The 19,526-nt window shown below is 42.5% G+C and overlaps 2 protein-coding genes across 3 annotated transcripts; both read left to right on the forward strand.

The window, feature by feature from the left end:
• The first annotated feature begins 50 nt into the window (after positions 1–50).
• On the forward strand, positions 51–13,007 carry plbd1a (phospholipase B domain containing 1a). The gene is made up of 11 exons (XM_039825695.1): positions 51–280; positions 911–1,133; positions 1,372–1,455; positions 2,324–2,465; positions 3,690–3,830; positions 8,167–8,311; positions 8,765–8,965; positions 9,471–9,611; positions 9,703–9,888; positions 11,313–11,419; positions 12,094–13,007. The coding sequence occupies exons 1-11, from the start codon at positions 211–213 to the stop codon at positions 12,268–12,270; spliced, it is 1,617 nt and encodes a 538-aa protein (XP_039681629.1). The 5' UTR covers positions 51–210; the 3' UTR covers positions 12,271–13,007.
• Positions 13,008–13,792: 785 nt separating this feature from the next.
• Positions 13,793–19,525, forward strand: LOC120575090. 2 transcript variants are annotated; one of them, XM_039825698.1, is made up of 4 exons: positions 13,793–13,945; positions 16,262–16,447; positions 16,932–17,096; positions 18,845–19,525. In XM_039825698.1, the coding sequence occupies exons 2-4, from the start codon at positions 16,327–16,329 to the stop codon at positions 19,150–19,152; spliced, it is 594 nt and encodes a 197-aa protein (XP_039681632.1). In that variant the 5' UTR covers positions 13,793–13,945; positions 16,262–16,326; the 3' UTR covers positions 19,153–19,525. The 2 variants fall into 2 exon arrangements, with proteins under 2 accessions (XP_039681632.1, XP_039681631.1); XM_039825697.1 differs by lacking the exon at positions 13,793–13,945 and having other exon boundaries at positions 15,790–16,447.
• Position 19,526: the final 1 nt, after the last annotated feature.

The raw sequence follows: 19,526 nt of genomic DNA on the forward strand, positions 1-19,526 counted from the left end.
AGCTCTGTTACCACTGAAAGGAAACATGCAGTCTCTTGTTCCTCCCTTTTCGTCCTGCAGCCAATCCGGAAACGTTCCGCTCCCTGGAACTCAGGTTGGCTCGGACTTTCCCTTCGCCACCAACTGATTTCCTCTTCGCCTGAATCTCTGTTGAACGATTCACGTCTCTTTTTTGCAGTTCGTTTGGCTTTCGCTGTTTTTTACACAGCCATGCTTTTAGTAAAGAGGCTGTATGTCTTTCTTTTATTTGTCGCGGCTACGACCTTCGCCTCTGCTGACAGTAAGTGAGCCGAGTTTATGGGGAATCACGGGTTTATAGATCTAATGGGTTGGCTGTAAGCGTGCACATGCATTTTGTATTCTTTTTACTCAAACTCTGTATTAACTGTTGCGATTTAAAAAGTGTGTCGAAGATGACCGCTTGAGTGGATTCTGTTTTCTGTGCTGATATAAGATTCACTGAAATGATTTACTTTTCACTTTTATTTTCGTTTTTATCCATAAATCAAAATAACATACGCCTCAATAGATACAAGAAAGAAATTCAGACATGCAGTGGTGGGATATTTTTAGTGAATGGGACATAGTCCTTGATCTCTTAGTAGATGTCATCTGTCACTCAAGCTAAAAAAAAACACACAAACAAAAATGCAAATGCACATTAAAGGGTGCAACAATAGGCTGTACTAGGCCTACCATGCAATCAGTATAGACCAGCATAAGCTTATAAAAGAAACATCAATATTAGTTGATTCATTGTTAGATTTACTGCACATGGGACTGCACTTATATTCTAGGAGTCAACTCTCCCCAGCTGTATTGTGTTTCACAGCCTCAGTCTCCATAACTGCTGTGTAGCAAACCTCCATTTAGTTTTGTTTATGTCCTCTAACTACCATGGATTTCTCAGAAATGACAGCAGCCACGGTGTACTGGGACCCCCAACACAAGATTGTCCTGCTGAAGGAGGGGGTGCTGGAGACGGATGGGGATGCATACGGGTATCTGAATGATACCCTGTCCAGCACAGGCTGGAGCATCCTAGAGATACGTGCCGGGTACGGAAAGACCCCCGAAACTGATGAGGTGACCTTCTTCCTGGCCGGCTACCTCGAGGGCTTCCTCACCGCCCAGTAAGTGTCCTGAATGTGCTGCTACGCTCGCTGTTCCTATAGAGCTGTTCCAGTATGTTGATCAGTGTGAGTCTGATGAGAAACTCTATGAAGATGAGAAACAGATAGCTGGTAATAATCAAGAAATGTTTGACAGCACCCACCAGCATACCAAACATGATCAAACACTTTGTTTTAAGATCATACTGTATTTTTTTTGTTATTCTGATTCCATTCATTTAGTACTCTTCCTCCCCAGGCAGATGATGGACCACTACGCCAACATGTATCCACAGCTGATCAACGACCCAAAGATTCTCAGCCCCGTTCAAAATTTCATGACGTGAGTCTGTTCCCTTTTCCTTTTAAAAGAATTAAAACCACAGCAGCAGCACCTCAGTCCCTGACAGTAAACAATCTAAGTCACCTGTTATGATCTCTCATATCCTCTTCTCAGAGTTGATCAGTTTAGCTCACACCCAGCTCAGAGACAATGATGTGGCCAGACATACTGTAAAAGCATTCTATCTATTCTATCTATCATCACTTTTTTAATCACCAGCCAATATGGCTAGTACATTTTTTAAAGTTACCAGCCAATCCTTTTTTTCCAGAGAAAATAAAAACAGACTATAAGTGCCGCTGAATACATTTAAGCATCCATGTTTCTTTAAAAATATGTGTTTGGGTTGATGGCTGTCAGATATAAACATTAACATTTACTCTTGAAAAATATCTCCATGTTTTTTTTTTTTTTGTTTTTTTTTCCTAACTAACTGTATTACTTTATTTCTGCTCCTCTGGTTTGTTTCGCTTTATTCCATTCACACAAACGTCTAGTCGTCAAACAGACCGATCTGTTAACGCTGACTTGTAAGATGGTTTTTGCAGCCGGCCGAATTAAACTGAGGCATTACATTACATGTAATTTCGGCTGATGCTTTTATCCAAAGCGACTTGCAGTTGCTACACATGTCAGAGGATGCACGCCTCTGGGTTAAGCGTCTTGCTCAGGGACACATTGGTTGATGTATCGTAGTGGGAATTGAACCCAGATCTCCCACACCAAAGGCATGTCTCATATCCGCTGCACCATCACCACCCCGAGACTTTGCTTCATTCATCACCGGCCAAATTGGCTTGTAACTTTACAATGTTGGGTTGGCAGGTGTCAATTTAAAGCCCTGATCATGTCCCTCTTGGGCTTGTAGGAAGCAGGATGAATGGACCAGAGAGCAGGTGAAGCTGAACAAGAGCTCTGATCCTCTGTGGAAACATGCAGGCTTTATCGTGGCTCAGATGGACGGACTGCAAGCCGGAGTCGCACACTGGGCCAAGAAACAAGGGAAAAAGGTATAAAGGCCACATGTATAACATGAACATGATCTTATCATTGTATATTAACTCTTGTTTAAACAGGCTCTTTTTCATTCATAGAAGCCACGTGGGATGTCTTTTCTCTACAATACAAATAATAAGACAGAATAAAATGCAGCTGTTCACATTCAGGTTTGAAGTGTACACTGTAGAATAAAATGAACTACCTAATAGTTTTAGTCACATATTATCCTAATATTCTCTTTCCAGTTGTCTGATAAAGTCCTGCTGCTCTGTATGACATTGGGACTGTGCAGAAACCGTTTTACCTAATCACCCAACTTTTAGCGTATCCTGATTTAGTTAAGTACAGTATGTCGCCCTTATCTCTAGCTTAGTGTTAAGGGGAAGCATTTCACATTGGTCACTGAGTGAGACCTTTTGTTCAGACAGAGATTAACTTATTAAAGCACTTTTTGATTAGTTGGAGGAGACGTTATCGAGTCAGTTTAAATCTACTCCGACAGACTTGAGATGAATGTCTTCTCAGCTTTTGTTTCTTCTGTTGGCTCCTGGCCAGAAACTCATTTTGCTCAGAGAGAATTTACATCTTTTCGTGAACTTCTGTCTCCAGTGAATAAAACTCATCTGAACCAGCCACAGAATTGGATCGAAGAGAACTTTTTCTTGCACAATACATTTATGTAAGATAAAACATAGATGAGGCCTAATTAAGAAAATCCTTATGAAATGTACACATTTGAATCTTATCTTTACAAACGAAACTATCAGTGTGGTACGTGGCTTTAAATACTGCTCTGCCCAGTTCTTATTTAAAATGAGGAACCTCCGATTCAAACCAAACTTGTGATCATAGATCACATTTAGTCACTCTGACATTGTATGCCTCATTTATGGCTTGTAGATCTGAAGCAGATCCATTTCTTCCAAAAGTTAGTTTATGATCCACAAGACAACACTTATGGTGCCAATATGACTACAGTTTATTATTATCAATGAAACTTCCATTATTACAGACTCCTAAATTGTTTACAATTTCTAAATTGCATCTATGATAGCTTGGATAGTGAAGATTATCTAAAAAGTCTCCTAATAGCTCATGATTTCAGTGATTTTGTAATAGAGATTTATTTTTGGATTTAATGTCTGTCTTCCTATTAAAGCCAACACTACTATTCACCATTCATTTTTATTTTTATTTGCTGACCAACAGCTGTTTATCTGGTGTCCTTCCCACAGCCGCTGTCCCTGTTTGCCGTCCAGTTCCTGAACGCAGTGGGAGACCTGCTGGATCTGATCCCAGCCTTGGTCCCCACCTCCAACCCTCCGCTCAGAAACTACAAACTCCCCGGGATGGGTCACTGCTCTGCTCTCATCAAGGTCAGAGGCCAGTAACGCTTATTACATACTCTACATAAGGAACGCACACAGCAACACAAGAGACCATGTTACATGAGGGGTGTTCCTCAATGCTCCCGTGTACAAAATCACTAAGTGTGTATCACACCAAAAAAAAAGATCCGGTGATTTTCCCCAGGGTTGTGCGGTGGGGTGGGGGGGGAGTGTCTGAAAGTGTGTGACGTCCTGTTGTGTTCTTTAAAACACACCAAGCTGATAATCGGCCGTTTTCAGTGACTCGAGTCTGTCCGGTGTGTTCCGTGCCGAGGGGCCGTCGGCCTTCATTTTGGCCGATTTGACGTGTATAATCGGCGGGGCGGGCACTGCCGGCAGTCGGACTCATGCTACGTTTACACGTGGCCGGCTATTTTCATAAACGAACATTTCAACCTCTCCGTTTTCAAAAATAACATCATGCACAGCTGTCAGTTTTCAGAAAAGTATTCGTTTACACGTACCCGTGTATAAATGCCGTCAATGCAGTCAGGAGAACGCCAGACCTGTAGGTGGCGGTGTAACGAGAAGCTCAAGCCCACGTTAGCCAATCAGAATCCCCAGAAAAGCAACGAATCACTTCCTCTCTCTTCTCTTCCTCACTTCCTCGGCTGCCTAAACCTCCGTTTGTCTCAGTTTACATGCATACGTGCAAACAAAGTTTTCCAAAATGTCCACTCTGGCCGGAGTTTTTAGAAAGACTCTGTTTTAGAGGCGAATTCCCCGTTTGCGTGTAAACAAAGGAAAATGTCTCAGTTTTTCAAAATAACCATGGACGTGTAAATGGGGTATCAAACGACCCATCTGATTGGTAGAGAGCTAACCCGGAAACGGGGAGCAGGATGAGCGTGACTAGAGTCTCTCAAAATCTGACGAAAATGTTTGAAACTGACCTTTGTTGATCTGAAATGAAGACCGATTCAGCTACTGCACGGCCTATTTCTCGCTTAAAATGTTTTCAGAAACACGTTTCGGTGAACTATTTTAGTACGATATGAGATCGTATTCTGAATGAGCCGCCATGACAGTCTTTGAATTTCCGGAGAAACCAGACCCACGTGACGCGTTCGTCCAATCAACTGCCGGTTTTCATTTTTGGGCGCTTTTTTGACCAACTCGGGGAGACTGACCAGTCCAACTGTCTTTTCTGCCAACGGTCGGCCATCTGGTCGGTGTGTCTGCAGCTTAACCCCCCAATGTAGCCCAATTAGACTTTATATTTCACAATGACTGTTTTCCGTTAGATTCTTTATAGATCTCGATGTTTCCGACCGCACTTGAAGGCAGCTTTATTTCACAGGAGAGAGAGAGAGAAAGAAAAGAGAGGAGCGAGACAGAGCGAGTGCTTTGTTGTTGCAGGAAACATTCAGCTTGACTCCCGGGCAGTTCGCTGCTTCTGTTCCTTTTTTTAACCTCATCAAACTTTCTTGTGGCAGCGATGGAGGCAGTGATGTTTCCTGTTTACTGAACGGGATCCTCACACCGCCTCACACCATAACTCCGAACACACCGCCAGGTCTGATCCCCGGTTACGTGATTGGCCACGGCAGCGTGACGTTGTGTTGCCTTTCTCCAAAAGTTGAGTCGGTGTTCTGCTGCAGGCCCTCTGCGTTTTTTTGAGTGTCTCCTGTTGTTGTAAATTATAGATCCGACTCCAAGGCCAGATTAAGTCAAGTCAGCTTTATTGTCAATTTCTTCACATATACTAGAGATGCAGAGGAATGGAAAGTTCGTTTCTCACCATCCCACGGTGAAGAAGAAAAATGCACAACACATAAGACGAGACATTCCTACCACAAGAGTAAAAAAAAAAAAAAGTGCTCAACAGATTTTCCTAACACTAAAACAATAAATGGCAACAATATCACAAGTTGTTGTTGTTGTTATGGCTCAGACCCACGTGCCAACTGCCCTTTTTCAGATACTTTTCAGGTTTCTCTTCAAAGTATGACAGAATCCCAAAAAGTCTTAGAAAAATCCACAGGAGTCAGAATCAGATGTAAAAAAGAGAGTTTTAATGTGCTCCAAAAGAGTTCAACACACTCCAAACCCGAGTAAGTTCCAGACAGCTTACTGAAGATTTCTTTGTCTAGTGTTGCCTTATATCTGCCATAAGAAATCCCCTAATAACAATTTTCAGGACATGCTGCTTAAGAATCCAATTGAATACTTTTGAGTCTTGCTGACGCTGATCTTTTTTTTAGCTGACTTTGCATCTCCCAGGCCAAACCCTCAGCCAGTTGGCTTGGTGCCAGTCTCTGACTCTGTAGCTTGCAAGGCACAAGACCCTGGGTCTATACCTCAAAGGCACACATCATATACTTGCCCCTAAATTAATTATAAACCAGATTTTATCACATTTTGTGTGCAGCCTAAACACACTACCCCCATTCAAAATGAATAGAAAGACCTGCGTTTTTGCCAGACCTTGTGGCGGCCGAGGCAGGCTGTGTGAATGCGGCCTAAAGCATCAACATCAGCTGTAATCACGTGCGCGGTCACGTAAGGCTTGTATCATGTGGACGCGCTGACAAGTTTGTCATGATTACTTAGAATTCCTCATGGGAGCGACAGAAACTACACGCTATAGCCTTAATCCAGTTTGGAGGCAGTTTGGAATTTGACTCCGGTTAAACTTTGCTCTCAAAGTACAACACTCACTTAACATATAAAGAATACAAACATAAAGGACAGTAAGAAATATAAAGAAATACTGTTAGGTATACAATATAACAATAGAATTTACAAAAAATATACAATAACTAAATTGAAGAGAGGGAAGGAATAATCAGTGCAATATCAGTATAAAAGATGTAATATAAATATAGTGTAAGGCAGTTCAGTGCAATGGTAATATATTAATAACAATATTGTAATTGTAAGATTGAAATATAATTGAGGTAGATGAGCAGAACAGTGTTGATTGACTTTGTTCAGTGTGAGGGTGGGGGCTATTTCTGAGTATAATGTAAGGGTGGGGGCTATTTCTGAGCATAATGTAAGGGTGGGGGCTATTTCTGGGCATAATGTAAGGGTGGGGGCTATTTCTGAGCATAATGTAAGGGTGGGGGCTATTTCTGAGCATAATGTAAGGGTGGGGGCTATTTCTGGGCGTTCAACAGAGCGACTGCTTGGGGAAAGAAGCTGTCTTTGTGTCAGCTGGTTTCGGTGAACAGTGCTCTGTATCTCCTACCAGAGGGAAGGAGGGTGAACAGATTGTGACCAGGATGTGAGGGGTCTGCAGAGATTTTGTACTGCCCTTTTCCGGACCCTGGAGCGGTACAGGTCCTGGATGGAGGGAAGGTCAGCTCCAGTGATCCTCTCTGCAGCCCTAATTGTCCTATGCCTGTTTGCGTTTCATGTCTGGCAACCCCGGTGTCAAAATGGGCAGGTGACAACAACAAACAGGCCAAAACACATAAAGGACATTCTGTCCCATAATGGAAATTTCAAAGGAGAAAAATACTGGCTTTAGCATTGTTGTCAGGGAAGATAGTATTTCAACTTAGAATGTTTCCTCAATATTTGATGACATATTGTGGTAATTATTGGATTAAATACAGTAAATATATTACATATCTGCCTCTGGGGACTGTGCTGTCTCCTTTTCTGTTCACCTCATACACCACAGACTCCCAGTATAACTCAGAGTCATGTCACTTACCGAAGTTTTCTGATGACTCTGCAGTTGTGGGTAAATAAGGGACGGACAGGAGGGGGAGTACAGGGCACTGGTGGACAACCTTTGTGGAGTGGGCTGTTAAGAACCTGCTGCTGAATATGGACAAGACCAGAGAGAAAACGTCTGCCCCTTTGCATTATGGGTGGAGATGTGGACATGGTTGAGGAGTACAGATACCTGGGTTATAACATTGACTGGAAAATAAACAGCACTGCTGTTAACAAGAAGGGGATGAGGCTCTAGTTCCTGAGGAAGCTGAGATCCTTCAACGAGTGCAGCAAAATGTTGGAGATTTTCTCTCAGTCTGTTGCGGCCAGCGCTCTGTTCTCCTCTGTCGTCTGCTGGGGCAGCAGCATCGGAACCAGCGATACAAATAGACTGAACAAACTGATCAGCAACTATGGCTCCATTATTGGCTGCAAACATCTAATCTAATCTAATCTAATATGGGACCTTTAAGGATGACGCCCTGCCCCTTTACCTCTGACCTGAAATCAGGTCTTTGCGTGAAGTGTGGTGCTGAAGTGCTGTGTCAAACTGTGATTCACCCTGACAGTAACTCCAGTCATTTCTGCTGCTCAGGAACACCGTATTGACTGTTGAGTCTAACCCCATTTCTCTGTTTTCTGTCCTCCCCGTCAGATGCTGCCCGGCTTCGAGAACCTCCTGTTTGCCCACTCCAGCTGGTACACGTACGCTGCCACAATGCGGATCTACAAACACTGGGATTTCCACATCACCGAGCCCCACGCGGCCACTGGGAAACTGTCCTTCAGCAGCTACCCTGGTGTGTAGGCCCCGGATATTCTCCATAGCAAGAATCCTTCAAGGATAACAAGGACGGCACGCAGTAAAATTGTATTCCACAAAAACAAAGATTTACCACAGTCAGGATTTTTCAAAATGGCAAGAGCCCATGATGTCCAACAGGACACCACATGTTATACACTTTCTATCATAATTATTGCCCCCTTCCCTCCGTGCTTTTGATTAAACACTGCTTCTTTCCTGTTCACATATAGTCATATTTCACATGATTTTCTGCTCGTCTGTGCAAAGGTTTGACACTTGCAGGTTTAAGAATCTTCGTTTATCTCTACTAATCTCCTACACACACACACACACACACACACACACACACACACGCTTCTTTCTGATATGTTATCAATTAATCGACGTTTGGAATGTGGCTTGTTTGCGAAGATTGTCAGAAATGGTCTCTGTTTATCTCTCTCGTCAGGTTTCCTGGTGTCCCTGGATGACTTCTACCTCTTGGGCAGTGGTCTGATGATGACCCAGACCACCAACAATGTCTTCAACTCCTCCCTTTTTGACAAAATCACTCCCAACAGCCTGCTGTCGTGGCAGAGGGTCAGGCTGGCTCACAGTTTGGCACATACCGGAGAAGAGTGGGCTAAAACCTTCTCCATGCACAACTCTGGTGAGCCATTCTATATTTGTATAGCTCTAAGCACTGTAACAAACTATTTTAAAAGAGAGCAGTAACACAAATCAATAATAGTTAATTAAAGACCATTTTATTTAGAATAAAATCAATAAAGCTTAATGAAATGAATGTGTACGTACACTACTGCCAACTTTTTGCTTTTGATCTTTATTGCATTGCTTTTACCTGCCAGGCAGCCATTAAAATACATTTATTTTAGCACACAATTACAGTAAGATCAACTTGCATAGACCCGATACTTAGAGATTTTACACATCAAAGTCTGTTTACAAGTATCAGGGTTAAAAAAAAGTTGTGTAAATCCTTTTGTGTCTTCAGAGCGAGCTGTGTGAAATCTGATATATTGCCTCATGTGATGTCACATGAGTCAGCATCAGACTCACCAGCTCACCACACCTGTGCAGCCAGCAACATTAGCTGCTGTTAGCATGCGTAGAATAAAAAAAAAAGGGCGATATGTCTGGCTCTGCTTGTGTAGGTACCTACAACAACCAGTACATGGTGTTGGACAGGAGCAAAGTGAATCTGGGCCACAGCGTTGATGACGGCGCTCTGACTGTGGTGGAGCAGATCCCCGGGCTGGTGGAGTACTCTGACCAGACACAGGCTCTGCGCAGAGGTAACAACTCTTTTTGTCTGGTTTCTACAGTATTCGTTTCATTTGGACGTTTGTAGAGTTTATTTATTCCCGCTGCCTCCGATGTCCACAGGTTACTGGCCGTCCTACAACATTCCCTTCCACCAGAAGATCTACGCGCTGAGCGGTTACGGAGACATGTGGAAGGAGTATGGAGAGGACTTCTCCTACGATCTCTGTCCCAGAGCCAAGATCTTCCGCCGTGACCAGGCTGATGTCAAGGACCTAGACTCCTTGAAGTACATCATGAGATTTAATGGTGTGTGGCTCTGTCTCATTTAGTCAGTTTACAGTGGTGTGCATACGTTTATGAACCAATGCTACAGTTGACTAAAAAGAGGACTAAAAATCATCTTTTGGAAATTGATCTTAATGCCTTAATTAAAAAAATTTGGAAAAATCCAACCTTTAAGGACACCAATTTTCTTTTGTGATTCAATAATGTATCGTAAATAAATAAATGTTCTTCCTTAAAATACAGGGGGCATATGTCAGTACACGCCTATGTTAAATTCCCATACAGGCAGGCAGATATTTATTTTTAAAGGCCAGTTATTTCATGGATCCAGAATACTATGCATCCTGATAAAGTTCCCTTGGCCTTTGGAATTAAAATAGCCCCCCCCCCCACATCATCACATACCCTTCACCATACCCAGAGATTGGCATGGTTTGATTTCAGTTAGCCTAATAGCTGGTTTGATTTGCAGTGAGAGATGATCTTATGGAAAGTACCCCATGCCAATCGTAAGATTTCCAAAAGATGATTTTGTTATTCCCATTTTTAGTCAACTTAAGCATGGGTGTGTAAACTTATGCACACCACTGAATATGATTCACATTCAGCTGGTTCTCCATATGGAACCAATGGAACTTGCATTTCTTATGGTTTCATACGTTTGTTTTTCCAGTTCTATCTCCCCACAATGAAAGTAGCACTGATTTGCATTTTGTGTCACAATGAACAAATGAACATACAGTGACGTGCAGACGAAGAAGTGGAAGTGCTGCTGGGTCTTTCTTGTGTTCAGCCACAGGTGCTCTTTGGATATTGCGGGTGCACTGTGTTTATCTCTCATGTGAAGGGCTCATTGCATGAGCGGAAATGGATCTCAATTTCAAAATGTGTTTAAAAAAAAATGCATGTCTCCTTCAAAAACAATCCCAGGGACTCTGTAGGTTTTGTGAAAAAAAAGAAAGAAAAAAAAAAAGCCTGGCAATATATTTCAAATGACCAACGCGTTTCGACTCACATCTTCATCAGGGTCATTGTCTGCGTTGAAAAACACAGTGACATGTCTGGTAAATGTCTGAGCTTTGCCAGGTTATCATGAATCTTTGCTTCGCATATGACTAAGCAGTAGATCTGAAATAATAGTCATAATAATATGGGCATTTCATTGTAGTCATTTTTGTAGTTGCTTGTGTCTCTTTGTAGTCCTTTCATGTTTCTTTGTGGTCATTTTGCATCTCTTCATGGTCTCTTGGGGGACATTTTCATAGGTGAAGGCCAGGGGGCCCCTAACCTAACACTTTGGGCCCCTGAGCCTGTGCCCGGTAGGCACGTTGAGTAATGTTATCCCACATTTTTAATAAATATCTCCTTATTAGCCCAGAAGAGGACTTGTGAATCTGCCAGCGGCCACATGTTTAATGTTACCGTTGTTGTTTGTTTCTTTTCAGACTACAAGAAGGATCCATACTCCAAGGGTGACCCCTGCAAGACCATCTGCTGCCGTGGCGACCTGAGGGCAGTGAAGCCTACACCGGGAGGTTGCTATGACACTAAGGTAGTGCCCTGTTACCACGGTGATCTTGCATTACCGTAATAGTAGTCTATATCCACGACGTTCCACTTCCGGGATTGTTCAGTTGCCGCCGGAAAATATGCCGGATTTCACTATTTTCGGCCAGATGTCCGTTACCTTGGGCTTTCTCTGTGTTGGAATTCTAACCTCCGGTGGATTTGTGAGGACTATGGTTAACTGCTCCTCAGATCTCTGCAGGGTAAATCCAGACCGCTAGCTAGACTATCTGTCCAATCTGAGTTTTCTGTTGCACAACTAAAACAACCTTTGAACGTCCACGTTTCACCAAAACAAGTTCCTTCCCGAGACTATTTTGGGGCATTTCTGCCTTTATTGGATAAGAAAGCTGAGATATGAAAGGGGGGAGAGAGAGGGGGGGAAGACATGCAGGAAAACCATCACAGGTCGGATTGGAACCCGAGGAATAAACCTTTGCATATGTGCGCCCGCTCTACCAACTGAGCTAAGCGGCCACAACCAGAGCACCTTTTTCTCCCATTCTGTAATGCTGTGCGGACTAGCCAGACCCTCCTCCACAGCGCTGTGGAAGAAGGTCTGGCAAAGCGAAACTACCGTGATAATGGTCATGTAGGTTTTGTAAAATCTGATGCCTTTTTAGCTGATTTTCTCTGGTTCCTGTGTTGTTCTTCGTCCAGGTGACAGATTTCCACATGGCTGGGGACTTCGGCGCGGAGGCGGTGAACGGGCCAACGACGCAGGACGGACTCCCGCCCTTCACCTGGGACAAATTCAGCAGCATCAGCCACAAGGGTCTGCCACAGAACTACAACTTCACCTTCGTCAGGGTGCAGCCTCTTCTCTTTAAGCCATGAGAGAGGTGTGTGTGTGTGTGTGTGTGTGTGTGTGTGTGTGTGTGTGTGTGTGTGTGTGTGTGTGTGTGTGTGTGTGTGTGTGTGTGTGTGTGTGTGTGTGTGTGTGTGTCTGTCTTTCTGATGCTTTCAGATTGTGGTTCACACATCTATTTACACACTGATGATTTTAATTGTATTCATTGCTGTCCTTTAAGTTAAGAATTGCGTCCAATCAACAAATGCTTTCTTTTTTAAGAGTTTACATTCTGAATAAGTGTAAAAGTACCTCCTTCCACCTGATAAAATGCAACATGTCAAACTGCCAATCAGATTTTGAATCCATATTTGAATGTGTATATGTCTCATGTCGATTTATTTTACTTCGGAATACAGTAAGAAACAGTTGTCTCTTTTTATACCTGCAGCCATTTGTGCCTTGAACACTGAGAGTAACCTAATGATTTCATAAAATGTAGAATCAATGCACTAAATCAGTGGTCATGCCGTCTTGAATCTTTATTTTTATTTTTTTTAAATGATTGAATTTCTTCATGCATGCGAACACTATCACTTCAGTGGTAAATGAAACAATCAGTGCAATGTTATACTCAGGGCTGCTTTTCTAGTGCTGTGATTTATGTGAATCCAAATCTCAGGTTTGTATTTTTTATCTAAGCTTGTGTTTCTTTTGTAATATGATGTGCACATCTGCATCATGCCAACATTTGAAATTAAAGTTCTACAGTTGGACCAGCACAGTTCTGTCTTGAATCTCGTCCCTGTTAAAGAGTGACTCTTGGCTTACAAATGTCACCGGTACTAGCTCTGCTGTGTGTCCAGTTCTGGGTTGGGGAGAGATTCTAACCCTGCGTTCATGCCACCTCGGAATAACAGGCACCGCCCCCCTGGTTACGTTGTTTTTCCGACTGGCAGCGTTCAGATCATGGTTCAGATGGTCGGGATGCGTGTTCTTCTTCTTCTGTTATATTGGCGTTTGGCATAACAACCTTTTGCATGACTGCCACCAACGGTTGGCCGTAGCTAGAGCATCAGGTGTGTGAAAACATGGAGGCCACAATAACAAAAGATTTTCTGCTGTTTTCTTATGCGAGCATCCAAACAGCACATAGCCAGGTGTTTGTTTGTGTTACCTGCAGGACAACCAACGGGAAAGGACACGGATAATGTTTTTTTTTTATACATGGGCCTATTTATGAATAATTTGAAACATATTATGTCTGTGTATGTTTCTTGGCAGAGGCATTTGTCCACAATAAACAGCTTATTATCATTGAAATATGTTCAGTGAACCAAAGTCGCCTCCATCAAACGTCAGTTGTCAACAGCGCGTCACCAACTGGGGAACTCGGGTATCAAAATCCAGCCCGAGTTTCCCACATTGACACACACATATATATATATATATATATATATATATATATATATATATATATATATATATATATATATATATATATATATATATATATATATATATATATATATATATATAAGGTTTCCCACCTCTGATTCCCACAGGACGTTACGTGAATGGTGACGTTTTCACTCGGAAAAACGTTTTTCCGATGTCCATGAACGCACGGTGAGTCTCTACCTCTACGCTGACCGGATGGTAGAAGAAAACCGGATTTCCGTGTGATATGTTATCCTGTGATTCTCGGGATTACCGTGCAAGGTGAACCATATTATTCCAACTTTAAAAACGTCAACCCTTACTGAAGAGTTCTGTTGAAAGCTCACTCCTGTCAATAACAAGAAGTTAGGGAGAAGTTCTTCTCAGAACATGTTTTATATAATGTAGGGTGACCAAACGTCCTCTTTTGCCCGGACATGTCCACTTTTTACGTACTGTCTGGGGCGTCCGGGGGGGTTTTATAAATTCATGAAAATGTCCGGTTTTCACTGTTTTTCATGGGACCAATAAGCGTGTACTTAAAGTGATGGTTCGGAGTAATTTCACCCTAGGGTCCTTTGCACCATGACCTCGAGCCAAACACCCCCCCAGAAGCTTTTTTCACCTGGGTCTAACATTGGGAGCGTTAGCGTAGAGTAGCGTTAGCCGCTGAATAGCTTAGCGCAGAGGCTAATGGATCCGAAGTGTCTCTTAACATTACCCCACTAATAATGCCCAAAATGATACCAAAGGTCTACACTAGTATATATAGGTTATGCACTCATAAAACGATGGATTGGAAAGTTTGTAAGTACACCAGAAGTTTATGTAAATAACACTTGCCTGCTGGCTTCTGCTCTCTGCTGTTGTTGTTGCTGCTGTGAGACGAGTGCTTAGGGACGTCTACAAATTACTACACCGAAAAGAGATGCAACAAAAATATTTTTTAGTTTAACTTATTTTTTAAAGTAAGTGCTGTAGTATAACTAGCAGGAGACAAGTAATAATTGAGGTAAGTTTGGAGACATTACCTTATTTAATCATTAAATTAATAAATATTTTTGTTGCATCTCTTTTCGGTGTAGTAATTTATAGATGTCCCTAAGCACTCTTACTGCCCGGTAGTAACAGCAGCAGCAGCAGAGAGCAGAGAGCAGAAGCCAGCAGGCAAGTGTTCATAAACTTCTGGTGTACTTACAAACTTTACAATCCATCGTTTTATGAGTGCATAACCTATTTGTACTAGTGTAGACGTTTGGTATCATTTCGGGCATTATTAGTTGGGTAATGTTAAGAGACACTTCGGATCCATTAGCCTCTGCGCTAAGCTATTCAGCTGATAACGCTACTCTACGCTAACTCTCCCAATGTTCGACCCAGGTGAAAAAAGCTTCTGGGGGGGTGTTTGGCTCGAGGTCATGGTGCAAAGGACCCTAGGGTGAAACTACTCCGAACCATCACTTTAAATTGACTGGCGCTTTGCACACAATACTACGGTACTTTGTTGTGTGACGTAATTCCCGAGAGGCTGCTTTGTGGGCGGCTCTGCGACGCGCACATACCCAGGGACCAGAGCAGACAGCGGAGCAGCATTGCACACAAGATGCCGAAGCGTTGTCTGCTAAAGATTTCCCACCGTGGTCAGAAAACACAGAGGAGACACTTTGTTTCTCTCACTATGACTCTAGAGTCGTACTCGCTCGCCGCCACTCTCTCACTTAATTCTCCCTCGCTCTATCACCCACTCCCCACACACACAGACTGCCGGCTCGACACACACACCAGCGCACAAGTATTAACATCAGGCTACGGCGAAAGCTCTGCGTGGAGCCGGCGTACAACCATAAAATAACTTGTCCGGTCCAGGCGGAGTGCACCGTGTGCAAAGCTGGCACATGCGTTTCAGTGTCTTTATTATTTATCTTATTACACTGAAAAGGTATTAAGAGATATTTTGTTGAAGCTGGATTTTCTAACACAGAAGAGGTCATATTTACAACATTATTTCATATTATTTATTTATTTTAAAAGAGATATTATTTTGTTACAGGTTGTTACAGATTTTATTTTATTACAGAAGTTATTTTTGCACCATTGAGGCATGTTCATTAACCCTTAATTAAGCCTGTCTGAATTTGTGTCTCGAGATCGAGCGAGTGTCCTCTTTTTTTGGAATCAAAATATGGTCACCCTAATATAATGAGCTGTTGTGGAGCCGTCAGTCAACGAACTGAATGAACAGTCATGACGGTAATCTATAAAATAACAAACCGTTGTAATCAGTCATTATCCTCACCAATTAACCCAATGATCATACATTAACAGTCATAGAGCCAGAAAGATCAGAAACTCTTTGTTTTTTAAACTTAGATGCAGCTCTCTCTCTCTCTCTCTCTCTCTCTCTCTCTCTCTCTCTCTCTCTCTCTCTCTCTCGTGTGCGCGCTCTGCCCCCGGGGACCCATGTAGTGATTCACCCTTTCCTATGAAATAAAGGAACTGAAACGTCTGTTAGGCACTCTGCATGTATTTCATATATCCTGCCGTCACTACCCTCCTCTCTGTGTCTCACTGCCGCACTGATGCATTGTTTTTTTTCAGTTTGTGTCATAAACATAAGTTTAGCAGAGGGTATCACAGCAGCAGGTCTCCACATTGCTGCAGCCATGGGCAGAGGGGACTGTCCTGCTGGCACTAAGTGGGACAACCTCGTTGGTATATGTTATAAGAGCCATACCGTAACCATACCCGAACCTAAAACTGAATCTGAACCTAAACCACCAACGGGTGAGTTTCTCTGAACCTTTATTTTACGTCTAAAGAATACTTTTTTTTTTTTTTTTTTTAAATATCTACCTCCTGAGCTGAGTTGGTCTGTCAATGTCTAGTCTCAAAACCTCTATGTTCTAGTCTTGGTTTAGCACCCAGTTGACTTGGCATCTCTTGGCCACTTTGTGACGTTGACTTGCATTCCTTTTGGCCATCAAAAACCTTCAGAGATGTTTTCAACCTGACTTGCATGTCCATATTTTCTCATCTGTTACTTTTCTCCCGCATTAAGACAAATATCTCTGTTGATCTTAAATAAACATTTTAGGTATCATTTTGATTGACATGACTGCAGCCCTGCTCCTTTAGGAAATAAACAATTGACCGATGCTAATAAATCCCAGTTTGTACTCACATCCGATATAATGACTTGGGTTTTTACAGATGTTGAGAATGTAAACTATTTTTCTGTTGAGGTCGTTAATCAATCTGTTGTCCTCAGAGCCGCCGCTGAGAACCACGGCCCCCGCTGCCCAGGCCAGCTCACTGATGCTGCTGAGTCCGGCTCTGTGGGTCTGTGTGGGGCTGGTCTTTCTGGGGTCCGTCTTGGCTCTGGCTCTCTGGTTATTCATATACAAACGACACACCAGGCACAGCCACACCTCGGGTAAGGACATCTGGCATTGATGATTCATGTGATTTATTCATTCTTTATGAATTATTCTTCACAGAAAGGCCAACATATCCCTGCATTAGTACACATTTCAAAATATTGCCACCAAGAATTTGCTATCTGTGACTTTCTTTTGAAAATATCAGTGTCAGCATCGACATTTTAACACCAAAAAATAATTTACTCCCCTAATAGAAGTAGCTTCTGATAGTATAATGTATCAGGTAAAGGAGTGTATCATTTAAGCCCCAAAGGTAATAATTGCAGATATAATAATTGATCGTTCATGTCTTAGAATGAAATCTTCCTCGAGTGACGTATATTTAAACGTCAGGGCAACTTATCGTTTTTCAGGTCTTCATAGTGGCGGCCATTTCTTTTACTGTAAGCCGGAGATCTGACATGCAGAGCGCGGGGGGGAAAATGGGGTTGCAGGCGGGCAGGTGATGAAGTGTGACGTTCATCACAGTAGAAACAGTTTCTGTTCTCTTCTTCTCGGGCGTCCCATGGGTCAGCCCCGCTCTCTTACCAGCTATTCTGGTTTCAACACACATCCTTTGGTTAGGCAGGACAAATTAGGTCTCACACAACCTTGAAAACACGTAAACTGACAAAAAGACATGCAGGGAAGCACTAACAGCAGAATAGCTGTTATAAAATGGCTTTACAGTGTGTAGGAATGTGGCCTAGTGGACAGAGAGACATCATCTTGTATCCATAAAGCCAGATCTTTGAAAGCTGCTGATATCTGTGTGTAGTTACTTTGTGAAACATGCTGATTAAAACTCTGGAATTTAAATAACCCTGACAGTCATATGCGATAGCTACGCTAACATGACCATCATGTTAATCATCTGGAATGCAGCTCCTCTGCAGTCTTAACCCAGTTATATAGAAAAACAAAAACTAGATTCACTTTATCAATAGCATGCCTTTGTCCACAGTGAGGAAATTGTCTGTCAATAGACCTTTATCCACAGGACAACCAGGAATGTAAAAAAAAACTAGAGAAGCAGAGTGGAGCTATTCAGCTTTGTACACTCACATACTGTGAAACCTCATTGTTTGTTTTTTTACCCTTGTCGACTAAATATGGGAATATAGTGCTTTATAAATGTATGAATAACTGCATAACAGCTGTCCTGAGGCAACAGGATGTCTTTTTGACCCTCACACTCTCCTCGATTTATAGCTGCCTTTAAATTAAGAAAATTACAATAAATAGGAGCATGTGCGTGAAAATCTAAAGACTTAATCGATGGTGTAATTTTGTTACCACAAGGCAACGTTGTGTAGTACACAGTGGTTTATGATGCTGTAAAATTAAAACCTTAGTTGCTTGATTTTTCCTTTTTTATTCAATTTATTTCAATGTGCTCAATTGGCTTGAGTGTAACAAAGACACCATTGTCAAATGTTCTCCACTGTTCATGTTTTTTGGGTGGGATGGGCAATATCAGAAGACCCCAATCATTCGGTAGAGAGTTGATATGTTGGTATACTGGATGTGTGTGGTTGCATGGCATTTGATGGTCATTTTCTGTATTATGGGACCATAATGCTTCCTTTTCTCTCTTGTCCACCGTGTATTGAATGATTTTCTTGACTAAAAATAGTGAGCTGTGACGAGACTTCCACACGTGTTCAAGGAGATCCTATTACACAATATACACAACATATTTACATGTAAATCAATCCGGATATTCAGTGACATGCTCATGTTTTTGTTGTTTGTGTTGCAGAGGATGCAGAACAGTGTCAGAGGCCTCTTCAGAAAGCAGAGCCACCTGCCAAAATCCACCCACCGCCTCCACAGACAAACGGTCAGGCCGAGATGTTGCAGGGAGCAGCATGGGCCCCTTCTCTCTGTCCTCACCAGCACCTGGGGGCCCAGACAGGCTCAAAGTGGGAGGAGGGCTTCACCGCTTGCAGTGACCTTGCAAAGCATGTTGGGACAGAATGGGGCAGAGGGCAAATGAGGGAACACAGGGTCCCACTTCCTGCCACAGAGCTGGGTGGCACCGCGTTGGTTACAACTAAAACTGTGTAGTGTGTGTGTGTGTGTGTGTGTGTGTGTGTGTGTGTGTGTGTGTGTGTGTGTGTGTGTGTGTGTGTGTGTGTGTGTGTGTGTGTGTGTGTGTGTGTGTGTGTGTGTGTGTGTGTGTGTGTGTGTGTGTGTGTGTGTGTGTGTGTGTGTGTGTGTGTGTCCTTTCTTCACTGCATGAACTCTGTGAACTGTGTGGTGAGTTTTCCCCCAATGTTAAATCCAATTTTTTGGATATATTGCTTTTCTACTCTTTTCTACTCTTTTTTTTTTACTGCTGTTTTATTTCACTGTAAGTGTCATGGTGTAAGTTGGTGTCCAATAATACCATGTAAGACTGTTTATGATATTGTGTACATGATTAAAAAAAAAAAAACTGC

Source organism: Perca fluviatilis, chromosome 15 (assembly GCF_010015445.1).
Source record: "Perca fluviatilis chromosome 15, GENO_Pfluv_1.0, whole genome shotgun sequence".
NCBI classification, from domain to species: Eukaryota; Metazoa; Chordata; class Actinopteri; order Perciformes; family Percidae; genus Perca; species Perca fluviatilis.